The 18452-nt window shown below is 37.8% G+C and overlaps 1 protein-coding gene across 5 annotated transcripts in view; it reads left to right on the forward strand.

The window, feature by feature from the left end:
• EDA (ectodysplasin A) overlaps positions 1-18452 on the forward strand; it is a 362661-nt gene that overhangs the window by 254697 nt on the left and 89512 nt on the right. For all 5 annotated transcript variants that reach the window (XM_082446036.1, XM_082446037.1, XM_082446038.1 and 2 more), the window contains exon 2: positions 9283-9388. In XM_082446036.1, the coding sequence (XP_082302162.1) occupies positions 9283-9388 (106 nt within the window). The remainder of the gene's footprint in view (positions 1-9282; positions 9389-18452) is intronic.

Below are 18452 nucleotides of genomic sequence, written 5' to 3' on the forward strand. Positions count from 1 at the left end.
GTCCTGGACTTTTGTTTGTTGGAAGATTTTTAATCACAGTTTCAATTTCATTACTTGTGATTGGTCTGTTCATATTTTCTATTCCTTCCTGGTTCAGTCTTGGAAGGTTATACCTTTCTAAGAATTTGTCCATCTCTTCCAGGTTGTCCATTTTATTGGCACAGAGTTGCTTGTAGTAGTTTCTTAGGATGCTTTGTATTTCTGCGGTGTCTGTTGTCACCTCTCCTTGTTCATTTCTAATTTTATTGATTTGAGTCCTCTCCCTCTTTTTCTTGATGAGTCTGGCTAATGGTTTAGCAATTTTTTTTATGTTCTTAAAGAACCAGCTTTTAGTTTTATTGATCTTTGCTGTTGTTTCTTTGTTTCCATTTCAGTTATTTCTGCTCTGATATTTATGATTTCTTTCCTCGTGCTAACTTTCGGTTTTGTTTGTTCTTCTTTCTCTAGTTCCTTCAGGTGTAAGGTTAGATTGTTTATTTGAGATTTTTCTTGTTTCTTGAGGTAGGCTTGTATACCTATAAACTTCCCTCTTAGAACTGCTTTTGCGGCATCCCATAGGTTTTGGATCGTCATGTTCTCATTGTCATTTGTCTCTAGGTGTTTTTTAATTTCCTCTTTGATTTCTTCAGTGATCTCTTGGTTATTTAGTAACCTATTGTTTAGCCTCCATGTGTTTGTGTCTTTTACAGTTTTTTCCCTGTAATTCATTTCTAATCTCATAGCGTTGTGGTCAGAAAAGATGCTTGATATGATTTCAATTTTCTTAAATTTACTGAGGCTTGATTTGTGACCCAAGATGTGATCTATCCTGGAGAATTTTCCATGCGCACTTGAGAAGACAGTGTAATCTGCTGTTTTTGGATGGAAGGTCCAATAAAATAATTAAATCTATCTGGTCTATTGTGTCATTTAAAGCTTCTGTTTCCTTATTTATTTTCATTTTGGGTGATCTGTCCATTGGTGTAAGTTAGGTGTTAAAGTCCCCCACTATTATTGTGTTACTGTCGATTTCCTCTTTTATAGCTGTTAGCAGTTGCCTTATGTATTGAGGTGCTCCTATGTTGGGTGCACATATATTTATAATTGTTATATCTTGTTCTTGGATTGATCCCTTGATCATTATGTAGTGTCCTTCCTTGTCTCTTGTAACATTCTTTATTTTAAAGTCTATTTTATCTGATATGAGTATAGCTACTCCAGCTTTCTTTTGATTTCCGTTTGCATGGAATATCTTTTTCCATCCCCTCACTTTCAGTCTGTATGTGTCCCTAGGTCTGAAGTGGGTCTCTTGTAGACAGCATATATATGGGTCTTGGTTTTGTATCCATTCAGCAAACCTGTGTCTTTTGGTTGGAGCATTCAATCCATTCACTTTTAAGGTAATTATCGATATGTATGTTCCTATGACCATTTTCTTAATTGTTTTGAGTTTGTTTTTGTAGGTCCTTTTCTTCTCTTGTGTTTCCCACTTAGAGAAGTTCCTTTAGCATTTGTTGTAGAGCTGGTTTGGTGGTGCTGAATGCTCTTAGCTTTTGCTTGTCTGTAAAGCTTTTGATTTCTCCATCAAATCTGAGTGAAATCCTTGCTGGGTAGAGTAATCTTGGTTGTAGGTTCTTCCCTTTCATCACTTTAAGTATATCATGCCACTCCCTTCTGGTTTGTAGAGTTTCTGCTGAGAAATCAGCTGTTAACCTTATGGGAGTTCCCTTGTATGTTATTTGTCATTTTTCCCTTGCTGCTTTCAATAATTTTTCTTTGTCTTTAATTTTTGCCAATTTGATTACTATGTGTCTTGGCGTGTTTCTCCTTGGGTTTATCCTGTATGGGAGTCGCTGCACTTCCTGGACTTGGGTGGCTATTTCCTTTCCCATGTTAGGGAAGTTTTCGACTATAATCTCTTCAAATATTTTCTCTGGTCCTTTCTCTCTCTCTTTTCCTTCTGAGACCCCTATAATGCAAATGTTGTTGTGTTTAATGTTGTCCCAGAGTTCTCTTAGGCTGTCTTCATTTCTTTTCATTCTTTTTTCTTTAGTCAGTTCCGCAGCAGTGAATTCCACTATTTTATCTTCCAAGTCACTTATCCGTTCTTCTGCCTCAGTTATTCTGCTATTGATTCCTTCTAGTGTAGTTTTCATTTCAGTTATTGTATTGTTCATCTCTGTTTGTTTGTTCTTTAATTCTTCTAGGTCTTTGTTAAACATTTTTTGCATCTTCTCGATCTTTGCCTCCATTCTTATTTCGAGGTCCTGGATCATCTTCACTCTCATTATTCTGAATTGTTTTTCTGGAAGGTTGCCTATCTCCACTTCATTTAGTTGTTTTTCTGGGGTTTTATTTTGTTCCTTCATCTGGTATATAGCCCTCTGCCTTTTCATCTTGTGCATCTTTCTGTGAATGTCAGTATTTACAATTTTTATGTCTTCTTCTTGGATTGATCCCTTGATCATTATGTAGTGTCCTTGTTTGTCCCTTGTAATTGTCTTTATTTTAAACTCTATTTTGTCTGATATGAGAATTGGTGCTCCAGCTTTCTTTTGATTTTCATTTGCATGGAATATCTTTTTCCATCCCCTCCGTTTGAGTCTGTATGTGTCCGTAGGTCTGAAGTGGGTCTCTTGTAGACAGCATATATTTGGGTCTTGTTTTTGTATGCATTCAGCCAGTCTATGTCTTTTGGTTGGAGTATTTGATACATTTACATTTAAGGTAATTATGGATATATATGTTCCTATTACTATTTTCTTAATTGTTTTGGGTTTGTTATTGTAGGTCTTTTCCTTCTCTTCTTAATAAAAATTTATTTATTTTGTCTTATTTTTATTTTTTGGCTGCATTGGGTATTTGTTGCTGCGCACAGGCTTTCTCTAGTGGCGGTGAGTGGGCGCAACTCTTGATTCGGTGCACAGGCTTCTCATTTTGGTGGCTTCTCTTGCTGTGGAGCATGGTCCCTAGGCACTCGGGCTTCTGTAGTTGTTCCTCACAGGCTCTATAGTGCAGGCTCAATAGTTGTGGCGCATGGGCTTATTTGCTCTGTGCCATGTGGTTTCTTCCTGGACCAGGGCTCAGACCCATGTCCCCTGCATTGGCAGGCAGACTCCTAACCATTGCACCACCAGGGAAGTCCTCCTTTTCCTTCTCTTGTGTTTCCTGTGCAGAGAAGTTCCTTTAGCATTTGTTGTAAAGCTGGTTTGGTGGTGCTGAATTCTCTTAGCTTTTGCTTGTCTGTAAACGTTTTAATTTCTCTGTCAAATCTGAATGAGATCCTTGGTGGGTAGAGTAATCTTGGTTGTAGGTTTTCCGTTTCATCACTTTAAATATGTCCTGCCACTCCCTTCTGGCTTGCAGAGTTTCTGCTGAAAGATCAGCTGTTAACCTTATGGGAGTTCCCTTGTATGTTATTTGTTGTTTTTCCCTTGCTGCTTTTAATATTTTTTCTTTGTATTTAATTTTTGATAGTTTGTTTAATATATGTCTTGGCATGTTTCTCCTTGGATTTATCCTGTATGGGATTCTCTGTGCTTCCTGGACTTGATTAACTATTTCCTTTCCCATATTAGGGAAATTTTCAACTATAATCTCTTCAAATATTTTCTCTGTCCCTTTCTTTTTCTCTTCTTCTTCTGGGACCCCTATAATTTGAATGTTGTTGCATTTAATGTTGTCCCAGAGGTATCTGAGACTGTCCTCATTTCTTTTCATTCTTTTTCCTTTATTCTGCTCTGCAGTATTTATTTCCACTATTTTATCTTCCAGGTCACTTATCCGTTCTTCTGCCTCAGTTTTTATGCTATTGATTCCTTCTAGAGAATTTTTCATTTCATTTATTGTGTTGCTCATCGTTTGTTTGCTCTTTAGTTCTTCTAGGTCCTTGTTAAACATTGCTTGTATTTTCTCCATTCTATTTCCAAGAATTTGTATCATCTTTACTATCCCTACTCTGAATTCTTTTTCAGGTAGACTGCCTATTTCCTCTTCATTTGTTTGGTCTGGTGGATTTTTACCTTGCTCCTTCATCTGCTGTGTGTTTCTCTGTCTTCTCATTTTGCTTAACTTACTGTATTTGGGGTGTCCTTTTCACAGGCTTCAGGTTCCTAGTTTCCTGTTGTTTTTGGTGTCTACCCCCAGTGGGTAAGGTTGGTTCAGTGGGTTGTGTAGGCTTCCTGGTGGAGGGGACTGGTGCCTGTATTCTGGTGGATAAAGGTAAATCTTGTCTTTCTGATGGGCAGCACCACGTCTTGTGGTGTGTTTTGGGGTGCCTGTGACCTTATTATGATTTTAGGCAGACTCTCTGCTGATAGGTGGGTTTGTGTTCCTGTCTTGCTAGTTGTTTGGCATAGGGTGTCCAGCACTGGAGCTTTCTGGTCGTTGGGTGCAGCTGGGTCTTAGCATTGAGATGGCGATCTCTTGGAGAGCTTTCGCTGTTTGATATTACATGGAGCCAGGTGGTCTCTGGTGGACCAATGTCCTGAACTCAGCTCTCCCACCTCAGAGGCACAGGCCTGACACCGGCCGGCGCACCAACAGCCTGTCATCCACACGGCTCAGAAGAAAAGGGATTAAAAAAAAGAAGGAAAGAAAGGAAAAAATAAAATAAAATAAATTTATTAAAATAAAAAATAAATTATTAAAAATAAAAAATAATTTTAAGTAATTTTTTAAAAAGGAGAAAAAAAATGGTCAGACAGAACCTTAGGACAAATGGTAAAAGCAAAGCTATACAGATGAAATCACACAAAGAAGCAGCATGCACATACAAACTCACAAAAAGAGAAAAAGGAAAAATATATATGTATATCCTTTGGGAAGTCTGAGGTCTTCTGCCAGCATTCAATAGGTGTTCTGTAGGAGTTGTTCCACATGTAGATGTATTTCTGATGTATCTGTGGGAAGGAAGGTGATCGCCACGTCTTACTCCTCCACCATCTTGAAGGTCTCCCCCAGTCACTGATTTTTGTCTTTACCATTATACTACACAAAGGTTAGTTTTCCCTCCTATCTCTAATTGAGACTCAAATAAGATCACTGTGAGTAGGGATCCTCTTTCAGTTTAAGCAGTGTTTTGTGTTTTTTTCAATGAGAAAATAGAAACTATGTTCTGTTCAAAGCATTTTCATATAAAGGCAGTCCCCTTCTAATGAACACTTGACTTATGAATGTCCCATACTCATCAACAGCCTCTCTGAAAGGACTTTAAGCTACTCCTACTACCCATGGAAGCTGGAGTTGTTTTTTCCATCTGCAGGAGTTGGTTTCTCCCTCAGCTCTCCTGGGAGCCTGAGTTTTCACAAGCTCCCTTCAGACCTTTTGGAACAATTAATATGTGAGCACATTCTCCTACTGCTGCTGCCAGGACACAAGAAGGTGCTGGTGACCCTGCCACGAATCCCCATAGGAGCTGAGCCCATGAAGGAACACAAAGAGTATAAAAATTCTGGAATTCTGGTTGGTGATGGTGGGGAGGTTCTCCATTTGTGCTTCAAAATTCCTTTCCCCTAGAAATAGCATTATACTGTAATAACATACCTATGTAAAACTCAGTTCTCCAAGTGACTCACTTATCCAGACCATAGCCAAGAATAAGCAGTAAACAAATGGCCTCTAAGCCACCAGAGAATACGCATCTTACTTATTGGAAAAGCCATTCAAAAACACACTGACTGCCTCTTTATTCTGTTTGTACATGATTCTAATTAGTTTTAATGAGATGTGAGATGTCAAGCCTATAAGAGGTTATAAGCAGCAAATCTGAAGAGACTAGAAAAGATGTTATAAGTAGATGAAGTGAAATCTGTTAGTTGACAGCAAGGTAAGAGACCAAAAAAGCATTAAAAAGAAGTTTAAGAACTCATAAGCTAACCAAAATGAGAAACTCCTTCACATCCAGAAGCATGGTTAAAATGGAAAATTGACAACACCAAGCGTAGTGAAGATGCAGAGCAGTGGATTGCTCACACATTACCAGTGGGAGTAGAAAAAGGTACAGTCACTGGAAAATAGTTTGACAGTTCCCTTACAGTAAATACTTACCATATAGCCCAGAGGTTCCACTCCTAGCTGTTTACCCAAGAAAAATGAAGACATATATCCCCTCAAGGACTCATACTCATATCACCTTTATTCATAATAGCCCCGAACTGGAAATAACCCAAATGTCCCTCAAAAGGCAAATGCATTAAAAAGTTATAGTATATCCGTACAATTAAATACTACTCAGGAAGAAAAAGGAATGAACTACTGATACTCACAACAACGTGAATGAGTCTCACAGACATTGTGCTGAGGGAAAGAAGCAACACAAAAATCATATAAACATATTGTATGATCCCATTTATATGAGGTTCTAGAATTGGAAAAACTAAGCTATGGTGATAGAATCAGAACAGCGGTTGCCTGAGGTTGGAGTAGCACTGAAGAATGACTGGAAGGGACACAAGGGAAAATTCTGGGGTGATGGTAATGTTCCATATCTTGATTTGGGTGGTGGTTACAAAGGTGTGTATTTTTCAAACTGTATGCTTAAAATGTGTGCACTTTATTGTACGTAAATTTTAGCTAAAATTTTCATAAAGTACATAATTTACAAAGGGAGAAAATCCTTCAGAGGACCCCTATGCTACAGGGTAAAATCTTAATTCCTTAACATGATCTGGCCTTTGTTTAATGTCTCTTGGCTCATTCCTTACCATTCCTCCCCAACTCCTACCACTTACTTTATGCTACTTATATTTCCAAAAACTGCTTCTCTATTTCCTCTGAACCTTGAAGCACAATGCTCCCTTTGCCTGGAATTCCTTTTCATTTTCTCATTCATCACTAAATCCTCAATATCCTTCAGGACTCACAGAGGTAGCACCTCCTCCAAAAAGCCTTGTCCACTCCCGGTCTGTATTAGGTACTTTTCCTCTTCCTCCCAGAGAACTTTATGCTTCTCTCTAACAAAGCATGTATTACTCTGTAATGTAAGTGTAACTTAAAAAAACCCTCAAAACCATAGTGGACTGGTGCCATTTAATGTACAGGCAAATAGTCTTCTACATATTTAGTAAACCCTGAGTGAAATCATATATTGTAGACTAATTTCTATCCAAAATAGCTGAAGTGAGTTTCAGCACTCAAATTTATCATGAAAACTCTTCTATCCAGAATTACCTGTTCTTCTAGAGTTGCAAATGATTGAGATTTTAGTGTAAATAGCAGTTTGGGATTATATTATTACTAGTATGATAGCTTATTTATATTGTGGGTTAAGTAACTTTCTATGGGCTTTATCTGGAAACCTAGCCAGACTTTATTATGTTGATTCTACAGGAAAGTGCATTTTACATTCCAGTCAAGTGACAAAAACACTGCTCAGTTGAACCATGTGAAATTGCTGATATTCAACCATTTTTGACATACTAAAATGGCAGTTTCATATGATTCAACCTAAATATTTTTAAATACAACCCTATGCCAAGTTGGAGATTGTTAATTATGTATTTAATACGTGAATATAATCTGTAAGATGCTAATCTTGTATATTAAGGCTATTGGGTATAATTGTTTTACATAAACAGTAAATCACAGGAATTCAAGAAAGTTTGTGTAGAATGTTAAGGCTTACTTGAGTTCTACCCATCCTTTTTCCAATTAATCACAGATGCAGCAGACACGAGGATATTCTGGAATTGTTTATTTTTTGAACCAACAATAGGGTGAAAATGCAGTTTCATTTCTTCTTTTTAACCTCCAAACTATCTAACCAGTCTATTTTTAATATTAATTTTAATTACAATAATAGCTAACATTTATTGAGTGCATATTACATGCTGGGTACTGTACAAACCCAACTACTTTATGAGCAAAGTAGTATTATTGTCCCTATTTACAGATGAGGAAATTAAATCTTAAGTACCTTGCCCAAGGTTACACAGCTATAAGTGGCAGAGTCGGGTTTGGAATCACTTTCAGTCCTACTGCTCTGTCCACTGTTTACCTCAGGCACATTTTTTTTAACCACAAGTAAGCACTCATGCTGAAAAATTATGATTCAATTCAGCAAGTATATATTTAGGCTGTGATTATCATTAGTGATACCAGGCCCATTCACATATGAAATATGTTGTATTATTATGAGAGACTATCATAAGACAGTAGAGGACTAAGTACCAAAATGCTGTAAGAGTTCTGTTGGAATCTAGGAAAGGGAGAGAATAATTGTGCTCTTTGTCATTATTAACTCCCAGAAGAGCGTTGGCATAAATGGTACCATCCAATCATAATTGGATGCACAGCATTCTGGGAACAAGCCAAAAGTTCAGCATAAATAGGAATGTGGAAAAGTCATGGATGTATAATAATGAAGTCCAAGAGGGAGTAGCAAGCCCAAGTCTAATTCTGGGCAGACATCAGTAGTATGTAAGGGAAGTTAAAAATCTATGACTGGGCTCTCTGAACCCCAGAACTATACTGACAAGTAGGACTGAATGATTACTCATTAGGTATTTGGGGCAGATGAGAGGAGGGCAGAAGAGATTAACCAAAATTTCGTGCCTACATTTTTGGGATAATAATGGTATCAAAAATAAAAGAATTTGTGCAGTGGAAGGGAGGATGGGCTCAGGCTTTAGACACTCTGAATTTTTTTTATTGGAAGTATAGTTGATTTACAATGTTGTGTTAGTTTCAGGTGTACAGCACAGCGATTCAGATGAAAATATATATATATATATATATATATTCGTTTTCAAACTCTTTTCCCTCATAGATTATTACAAAATATTTATAGTTCCCTGTGCTATACAGCAAGTCCGTGTTGTTTACCTATTCTATACACAGTAGTGAGTATATGTTAATCACAAACTCCTAATTTATCCCTCCCCCTCTTTCCCCTTTGGTAACCATAAATTTGTTTTCTATGTCTGTGGGTCTATTTCTGGTTTGTAAATAAGTTCATTTGTATCCTTTTTTTAGATTCCACATATAAGCAATATTATATGATATTTATCTTTGTCTAGCTTACTTCACTTAGTATGATAATCTCTAGGTCCATCCATGTTTCTGCAAATGGCAATGTTTCATTTTTTATGGCTAATATTCAATTGTATATTCCATTCCATATATATATATATATATACACACACACACACACACACACACACACACACACACTACATCTTTATCCATTCATCTTAAACACTCTGAATTTAAGGTGAAGGCAGACTGTCTACAGAAAGGCAGTTTTTTATGTTGGCTATAGTTGACTGGGGTCAACCTTTGACTTATCTACTTGTTATTTTTCAGATGGCCCTTCTGAATTTCTTCATCCCTGAAGAAAAGTCATACTCTGAAGAGGAGAGTAGGCGTGTTCGCCGCAATAAAAGAAGCAAAAGCAGTGAAGGAGCAGATGGTAAGTCTATTTGGGTGATCCTTTATCACATATCAGTTGATGAGAGTACCATTCTGAGAACTACCTTTTCAAGTGTACTTCACAATCTCCTATATTTTCCACAGACGCAAGGTCACAGAAGGTTTTTCCAGCTTAACCTACCTAACCTACTCTTTTGACATAGAATTGACTATACAAGTATCCTGTCTCCTCCAACCCCAGTACCTTTAGTCCTTTCACAGTATGTCTGATAGCCATGGTAGCATTTGTACCTCTCAAGATCACCCTCCATAAGGACTTCATCTCTCCTGGGGACATCCTATATCTACTAAGGCCACCAAGAGGATTCAGTCCTATTCTTGGAATTGACAGAGTATTGTGCCATGGTGGCACTTACATGATATGTTAAATCCAATGATAATTATGTCATTGTTGGTGTCAGCTACCATGCCTCTAGAACTCATCTGTAAGTTTCTTGAGGGCAGGGATTCATTTCTCTTTGTGAAGCTCCAGAATCTAACCTAGTATCTAGCAAATTGTTGGTGTTTGTAATGTAAGTTGGTAATGTTGATTGCTCCTTCAGCTAGGTTATGATGTACCATGAAAACCATCCCTATTGAAGGTGAAACAGATTTGAGTTAACTAGCAATGCATTTTGTGGGGCATAACAAAATGTTGAGGTAGCTCCTGGGCAGGGTCTTTGAATCGCTCTATTTTAACATCATTCTGTCAATTGACAGAATGCTACCTCTTTAGAGTAGGAGTTTGTAGAATGCATAGCTATGGGCTGTTGTAAAGCCATCTGGATTCAAAGACAGCACGTGGCTGGCTAAATCTGCCAAAGATATATGTTCTGGAGGGTTACAAAGCAATATGGCTTTATGAAGGTGAAAATGAGATTTTTTTAAAGCTGACATTTGTCAATGTAAGTAAGGGCCAGCGATGGAAGCAGTTCCAGACCGCATGAGCAATTGAAGCAATGGGGCCAGGACTTTGTCATTTGGGACAAAAAGAGGTAAAACTGGATGAAGTCTGAAAAAGAGCTCAGAAGAAGGACCTGTAATAAAGAAAAGAGAGTCAGAAATAAGTAGGCTGTTTTTAGTCAATGGAGGTGGCAGCAGCTTTGAGCCCTTCAATTGAGAAATGGACCAGCGGGGCCATTCTCTAGAGCAGATACTTTGCATACAATTCATGACCATGTTCAAGCCTAGGAAATGTGGTCCATGAAGTAATAGGCACCCATTATTCATATACTGCTTGCCGCCAGTTTCCTGGAAGTCTTCAGAAAGCTATGTAGAAACTGAGAACTGAGAATCAAGGTCCCTTTCCTCTCCTTATCATCTTACTCTTTGATGCATGTAGGTCTTTCCACCTTTGACTCGTACCCTGAACTATTCCCAGTACCACAAAATCTTTCATATTCCCTGATTGCTAAGGAAGAGATAAGAGAGATGGTAAGAGCAATATCACCTTCTGTAGTGGGCATGGTCTTCCCTTCCTCTCCACGGGGGAGGTCTAATAGCTTCTAAAGTTTACATCTTCATCTGGCCTTCCAAGTTTTCTCGTAAAGAAGGCAGCTTCCTCCTCTCTCCCAAACCACTTTATCTGGATCTGGCTACTAGCATCTCTGCTACTGATTTTCCTTACAGTATTTATTCTGTTTTGATACAAAATAGTTTTTCCCTCTGTTGAAGGCCAAAGCCTCTCATTAATTTTTAGTACTTCTTATCTAATTTCCTCCTGGTCTGACACTCTTGTCAGTCACTAGACACTAGTCACTTTGTGCCGATGCCTAACTTCTCATGCAATCCCAGATATTTTATTTAAACAGTATAGCAGGGAGGAATCCAAGAGCCCCTTAGAGTTAGGAGAATAGAATGCTTGGGGGTTCTGGGATTTGATTAGATTTCCAGCCTTTCACCTGGGAGGCTATAGCACCATTTCTTTAGATGTGGTGGGTTCTCCAGTGATTTAGAGGGTGACAAGCCAATCCAAATCTCCTTCACTTTTGAACCATTCCTCTTACTCTGCTGAGTGTATGGTATATTTATTCAAAACATTCTTCAAATATTTACTGAGAAAATACAGCAGTTTCTATAATACTAGAATGAAAATGCCATAAGGATAATCGTGTTTATTTACTTTTACATCCTCGTTGCCCAGGAAAGGACCCGGCACATAGTAGACCCTCAATAAATATTTCTTGTTGCCCTTAAAAAGCTTAACTTCCAGTGTAAAGAGACAGATAATAAACAAAATCGGTGGTGGTAAGTGTTGTGGAGAAAAATATACCAGGGCAAGAGGGAGAGAACGTGATGAAGTGTGCTGTAAGGTGATCAGGGAAGGTCCCTCTAATAAGGGAACATTTGAGAAGAGACCTGAATGAAATGAAGGTGTGAGCCATGTGAATATCTGGACCGGGGGCAGGGAAAGGAGGAGAGAAGAAGCAGTAAATACAAATGCTCTGAAGTAGAAGAATGCTTGATATGTTCCAGAAAGATCAGTGTGGCTGGGAGCAGAGTGAGCAAGAAGGAGAAGGAAGGAGATGAGATCAGAGGGGGAAGTCAAATTTAGAGCTTTGTTGTAGACCAAGCTAAGGACTCTGACCTTCACCCTGCATGAGATGGGGAACCATTGGAGAATTTTGAGGAGAGGCGTGACAGGACCTGACTTATGTTGTAAGAGAATCCCTCTGGCTGCTGCAGAGAGAAAGGACAGAAGCAGAAAGATGTGTAGGGGAGTGTAACAATAACCCAGGCGAGAGATGATGGTAGTTTAGACCAGGATGGAGGCAATGGGGGTGGGTGGGGTGGAGTGGTCAGGTTGTGGACAGATCTTTGAAGGAATAGCTGACAGGATTTGGAGGTTCACTAGATAAGGGGTATGAAAGAGAAAACCAAAGATGACCCCACAGTTTTGAACCTAAGGAACTAGACTAGTAGATTTGCCATTTCTGAGACGGAGAAACAGGAGAAGAGGAATGTAAAGGGGTGTAAAGAAGGAATCAAGAATTCAGTTAGGCATGCTAAGTTTGAGGTGTCTACTAGGCACCAAGTATATATGTTAAAGAGGCAGCTGGGTATATAAATCTACACCGTATATCAAGACAGTGTGTCTCAAGACAATGAGCTGACTCTGTTTTATAAGAATAAAGAACTTCTCATTGAAGAAGTGAGTCAATCTATAAACCATATGAACAGAGTAAGAGGTTGGATGGGATAGGTAAATCAGAGGGGGGTGAGTTAAGGCCAAAACAAAAAAGCCTATTAGGTGTTGTTTCTAAATCCACAAGTTACTTGATATATTATAATAAAAATTTAACTATCCAGGGACTTCCCTGGTGGCGCAGTGGTTTAGAATCCGCCTGCCAATGCAGGGGACACGGGTTTGAGCCTAGGTCTGGGAAGATCCCACATGCCGTGGAGCAACTAAGCCCGTGTGCCACAACTACTGAGCCTGTGCTCTAGAGCCTGCGAGCCACAACTACTGAAGCCCGCGCACCTAGAGCCCATGCTCCCCAAAAAGAGAAGCCATCGCAATGAGAAGCCCGCACACCGCAACGTAGAGTAGCCCCCGCTCACCACAACTAGAGAAAGCCCGTGCGCAGCAACGAAGACGCAACACAGCCAAAAATAAATAAATAAATTTATTTTTTTTTTTAATTTACCTATCCAGCTCAGGTTTGCATCACAAATATCAAAAAAAAAAAAAAAAAGTCATTTACCTTGAACATTTAAGAGCCTGACAGGGATTTCAGGAAGAAAACATTTTTCAAAGGTCAAAAATAGAGATGAGGGGTGTGGGGTGGTAAAAAAAAAAAAAAATAGAGATAAGTTTAAAAAGAGAGCAGGAAAATCAGTTCTAATTCCTTGTATAATTTTTTGATGTTACTATCCTTTAATTTCACTTCTCAAAACTTTATTTTATTGTCATTTAACAAGACTTCTAGGCACTACCAGCAGTATAAAGATGAATAAGACCCTCAGAGAAGCTTACATTTTAAGGAGGGAGCAGGTACATTTATTGGCAACAGGTAAAAATTAAGCAAAGGTAGGGTGGTGAAGCTGAGTCCTAGAGTTTTACCTTACACAGTACATAGAAGACACTCAAACATTTGTTAAATGAATAACCAAACAAGCAAATGGGCAGGGGGTGTAAGGAGTCTAGATTTTTTTCTGTCTAGGAACTATAGGCATTAAGCTTGATGAACTTCACTAATCCCTGTGGGAGAAAAAAAGTCTTAACAAATGGTTCATTCACACTTAGGAAAAGCAAGGGACGTCGGGATCCTTAGGAACCTGCATAGGTTCACCAAGAATAAATCAGACTGTTTTCCTGTTTTCACCAGACTACTAAACTAGTTGCTTAGGGGCATAACATAGACATAGTCTACCTTTTTTTAAATTTATTTTTTATTGAGGTATAGTTGATTTACAATGTTGTGTTAGTTTCAGGTGTACAGCAAAGTGATCTAGTTTTATATATATATGTGATATTTATACACATATATAAATTATATATATATATATATATATATATATATATATATATATATATATATACTCTTTTGCAGATTCTTTTCCCATATAGGTTATTACAAAATATTCAGTATAGTTCCCTGTGCTATATAGTAAGTCCTTGTTTTTTATCTATTTTATACATAGTAGTGTGTATATGTTACTCCCAAATTCCTAATTTATCCCTCCCCCCACATTTCCCCTTTGGTAACCATAACACATAGTCCATCTTGCCTTAAAAAAATGTCAGTGGCTATATCCAGGTCATACCCAATTTTTCTGACCCACCATTCAAGAAATGATTGGATTCATCTCATTTTCTTCCTTTGGATTACTCTATAAATGAAGGCATTGACTAGGAAGCAGGAGTCCCAAACACAGGGTTAGTTTTCCTCCAGTATAAATCGTGGCACTTTATAACTTTAAGAAAATGCGTGAGATCTTTTTCTTTACTACATCTCTATCTTAAATTTACTGCTCCTGTTTTGAGTTGGCCAAAAGTAATTGATATCAGCTTTAAGTTCATTTTTGCTAATTATATGAGGCCTTTCGCATATTGTTGTTCTGCAAGGAAAGCACGATCCCTTCATTGAAGGTGTTGTGAGTCACGACAGTTCCAAAATTCTGTGCCAGGATTTCAAGCTGAGATCCATCTTTGTGATATGTTTCTGAAGTAATAATAGTTCTAGGTGGCTTGCTTAAACATCTCTTGCTGGGTACTCCAGAAATCTGCAGAATGTAATTTTCTAGTTAGAATGAAATGTAGAATATATTCAGAGGGTCAGGAGGTCTTAGAAGCAGATAACGTGAATCCAGAATTCCCACAGAGATAGTGTCCATATTTTATAAATATTATTGTAAAACCATCTGTTCTCTTCCTGTAGGAGCATTTTCAGAAATCAGGCACAATATTAATATCTCTCCATACCCACCATCCCCCCATATTTCTGTCCTAGTAAGAGAATAAAAATAAAAGTGCAACATTGTGTAATAGAAAAGGTATTAGATTGAGTCACAATTTCTGGATCCTGATCCTGATGTTACTGCCACCTTATCAAGCATGTGACCTTAGAGTAGTGACATCCCTCTGAGCCTCAGTTTCCTTAGCTATAAATGGGAATAATTAGGCTTGCTTACCTCATGCAGTCATTGTAATAATCAAAAGTGTTAATGTATGCAAAAGCTTCAGAAATTAGCAGCTATTAGTAAATTCTCTCTGGAAAATGAACATAGTAGCATGGTCTCCGAGGCATTTTAGGCACTCATATTCATTAAATTATGAATAACCACTCTAATGTCTACAGAGGTACTCTCTTTCAGACAGACTGTCCTTTTTTGTACTCACTGATACTATCGAAGCCCATAGAAGACTCTAAGCCTCAAGTTATGGCCTACCTCATCACAAGAAATGATCACATCTGTACACTTCCATGTCACTCTCTTACTCTGGCTGTCTGGCTGTGTATATGTGTCTCTTTTTTCAGTATCTCTTCTTTGTAGTTTTCTTTACCTTTGGACAGATCAAGAAAAACTTAGTATTCATTTTTGGTATTATAAAAGAGTAAAGGGAAAAAACAAATAAGATTGAAATATATCCTTTGTCCTTCGTTTCTTAAAAATAATAATGGAATAAGACTTAGCCAGCATTAAGTTGATACAGATGAAAATGAAAGACTATGATCTCAAAGAAACAGACTTCTGCCTATACAAATATTAACTAGAGTTAAGAAGTGCCCTCATTCTAGTACGGCTCTTGTATTTACTGCTTTTTAGTGAGCCATCACTGTGCTACTATCAAATGAGAGAGATGAAAATCGTTTTGAGAACAGATAGAGTGTCAGGGACTTGTTCACAAGACAAAATTAAAGGTTTTGAAGGTTTACCGTGTGTGTAGACTTGAAGAGGATTGTTGATTTCAGCTGTACAGTCCCCAAGGTTGCCTACTGGTCATGGAAGCCAACAGCTTAAGTACCCACAGCACAACACTCTGGAAAGTGGCTTTATATCAAATAAGATATTAAGTAAGCTAAAACGTCTTAGCTTGCTCATACTCCAAAATGCACTTTAAAGTTATATTTTCATTCGTGGAACTAGCCTTGCAGTAAATTATCTCAACAGGCTTTCATCACTGACACTCGGTTAACAATCAGTTTTAGAATACTAACTACTCGTAAGACGTTGTATCAGGCTCTGTAGTTGGTACAGCTACCAAACTCCTGTCCTTAGCATTGAAGTCCTAAAGTGAACTGGGTATAGAGGTTAGTTAAAGATTAGGCTGCTTAAAAATATTTATGAGACATTTTTACTTACCAAAATAATACATACCCATTATAACAAACATAAGCAATATAGCATCATGTAAGGTAAAGTGTGAACATGCCCCACTAGAAAAATGCTGTAAAGGTAAGATATCTTTGAGGAATATCTTACTTGCCTAAAGGAGGTCACAGGTCCAGCTGACCTGAAGTTCTCGAAAGGTACTTCTGGTCCTCCTCACTCTCTTAAATTCCTTCTAGTTATTTGTTTCTCAATATTAGAAAAAATTATGAACTCTAGGCCAGGAGACCAGGATTCTAGTCCCAACTCTGCCATTAGTAGTTATACTAGTAATGACCTTCAAGTCTTTACTTCTCACATCTTAGCTTTTTCTAAAGGTTAGACTAGAATCACTGATTTTCAACTCAGGTTTAAGAGATTCAACATTATCTAAGGAGTTCGTTCAAGGTATACACACCCCTGGAAATTCTGACCACTGCACCCCATTAAGAAGACGACTGTTACTGATGAGATTATATCATATCCTTCAGATATGTTAGAGTAAGAAAAGATGTTGAACTCCTAGAATAGACTGTCTAATTGTTATAATTTGCTCCTAACTATTCCTGATTTCTATAATATAATGATAATAGCTAGGGTTGTTTTAACCAATTAGATGATGTCTAGATGATTAAATACTCAGGATTTCAGTTTGGATGGTCAAATGAGCCTTTTCATTAGCGTCCATGAAAAGGCTCAGTAAGGATTAAGAGCACACATTTGGTTTCAAGAAGATGTGTAGGCAGAAGACTCCTGTTGGCTCTGTAGTATAGTACTCATGCAAACTCACCTTACTCTAGATTCTACCCCTTGACCTGCAGGACCTCTTCTGCCTCACAGGTGAGGAGCTACTACAACTTCCTTTTTGTTCATTTATTCATTTAATAAGTGTTTATTAAGTACCAACTAGTTATTGGATATATGTTTATTGATCACTGTTTAGAACACTAGGGACCCACTGGTGAACAAGATAGGACCCTACCCTCATCAAACTCACAGGTGGATGTTTTTGTATAGTATAGTAAGTGGTATAATAGGATAAGCAAAGGGTACTTGGGATACATCAGCATCTGATCTAGACCCAGGAGATCTGTGAAGGTCTCCTAATGGGGGTAATATCTGAGCTGCAACCTGACCAATGCTAAAGAGTTACCCTAGTGAAGATTTGAGGGAAGGGTAAACCAGGCAGAGAGAACGTACATGTTGGAAGGCTTAGAGTAAAGGGGAGCTTGGCTCATTTGAGGAACCAAAAGAAGTTAGTACGGTTAGTGTAGATTTCTAAAGGAGAAGTGATAATAAATGAGCTCTCCAACAGGGGCCAAATCATGCAGGGCCTTGGCATCCATTTTATGGAACATAGAAACTATCCTAAAGACAATGGGCAAGCACAGGATCAGTGTCAAGAATGGATCATATCTACAAAATAGAAACAGACTCATAGACATAGAGATCAGGCTTGTGGTTGACAAGGGGCGGGGAGGGAGAGGGATGGACTGGGAGCTTGGGGTTGGTACACGCAAACTATTATATATAGGACAGATAAACAACAAGGTCCTACTGTATAGCACAGGGAACTATATTCAATATACTGTGATAAACCATACTGGAAAAGAATATAAAAAAAGAATGTCTATATATGTATAACTGAGTCACTTTGCTGTACAGCAGAGATTGGTACAACATTGGAAATCAACTATACTTCAATAAAAATTTTTTTAATTAAAAATAAAATAAAATAAATAAAATATGCTGATATGTCATTTTTCTACCCATAGCCCAAATACAATAGCAATAATTTTATAATGCAATAATATCCTATGCTAATTAGGTGGGGAAACCCATGTATTTGTGGAAAGAAAATAAATTGGGTGTTTTTCCAGCTTTATTGAAGTACAATTGCCAAATAAAAATTGTATATATTTAAGGTGTACGATGTAACTTTTTTTTTGAAAATAACTTAGTTTTATTTATTATAGAACATTATTGTTCATGACTGTATCCTCAGCACAGGATTGACACACAGTCAGTTCTCAAAAAATACTGTTTGTATAAATGAATGAGTAAAAAGAGATAACGTTCTTTTTTTTTAATTTTTTAATTTAATTTTATTTCTTTTTATACAGCAGGTTCTTATTACTCATCAATTTTATACACATCAGTGTATACAGGTCAATCCCAATCGCCCAATTCATCACACCACCCTGCCCACCCCCTGCCGCTTTCCCCGCTTGGTGTCCATACGTTTGTTCTCT

Source organism: Balaenoptera physalus (assembly GCF_965194825.1).
Source record: "Balaenoptera physalus genome assembly, chromosome: X".
Taxonomy (NCBI): Eukaryota; Metazoa; Chordata; class Mammalia; order Artiodactyla; family Balaenopteridae; genus Balaenoptera; species Balaenoptera physalus.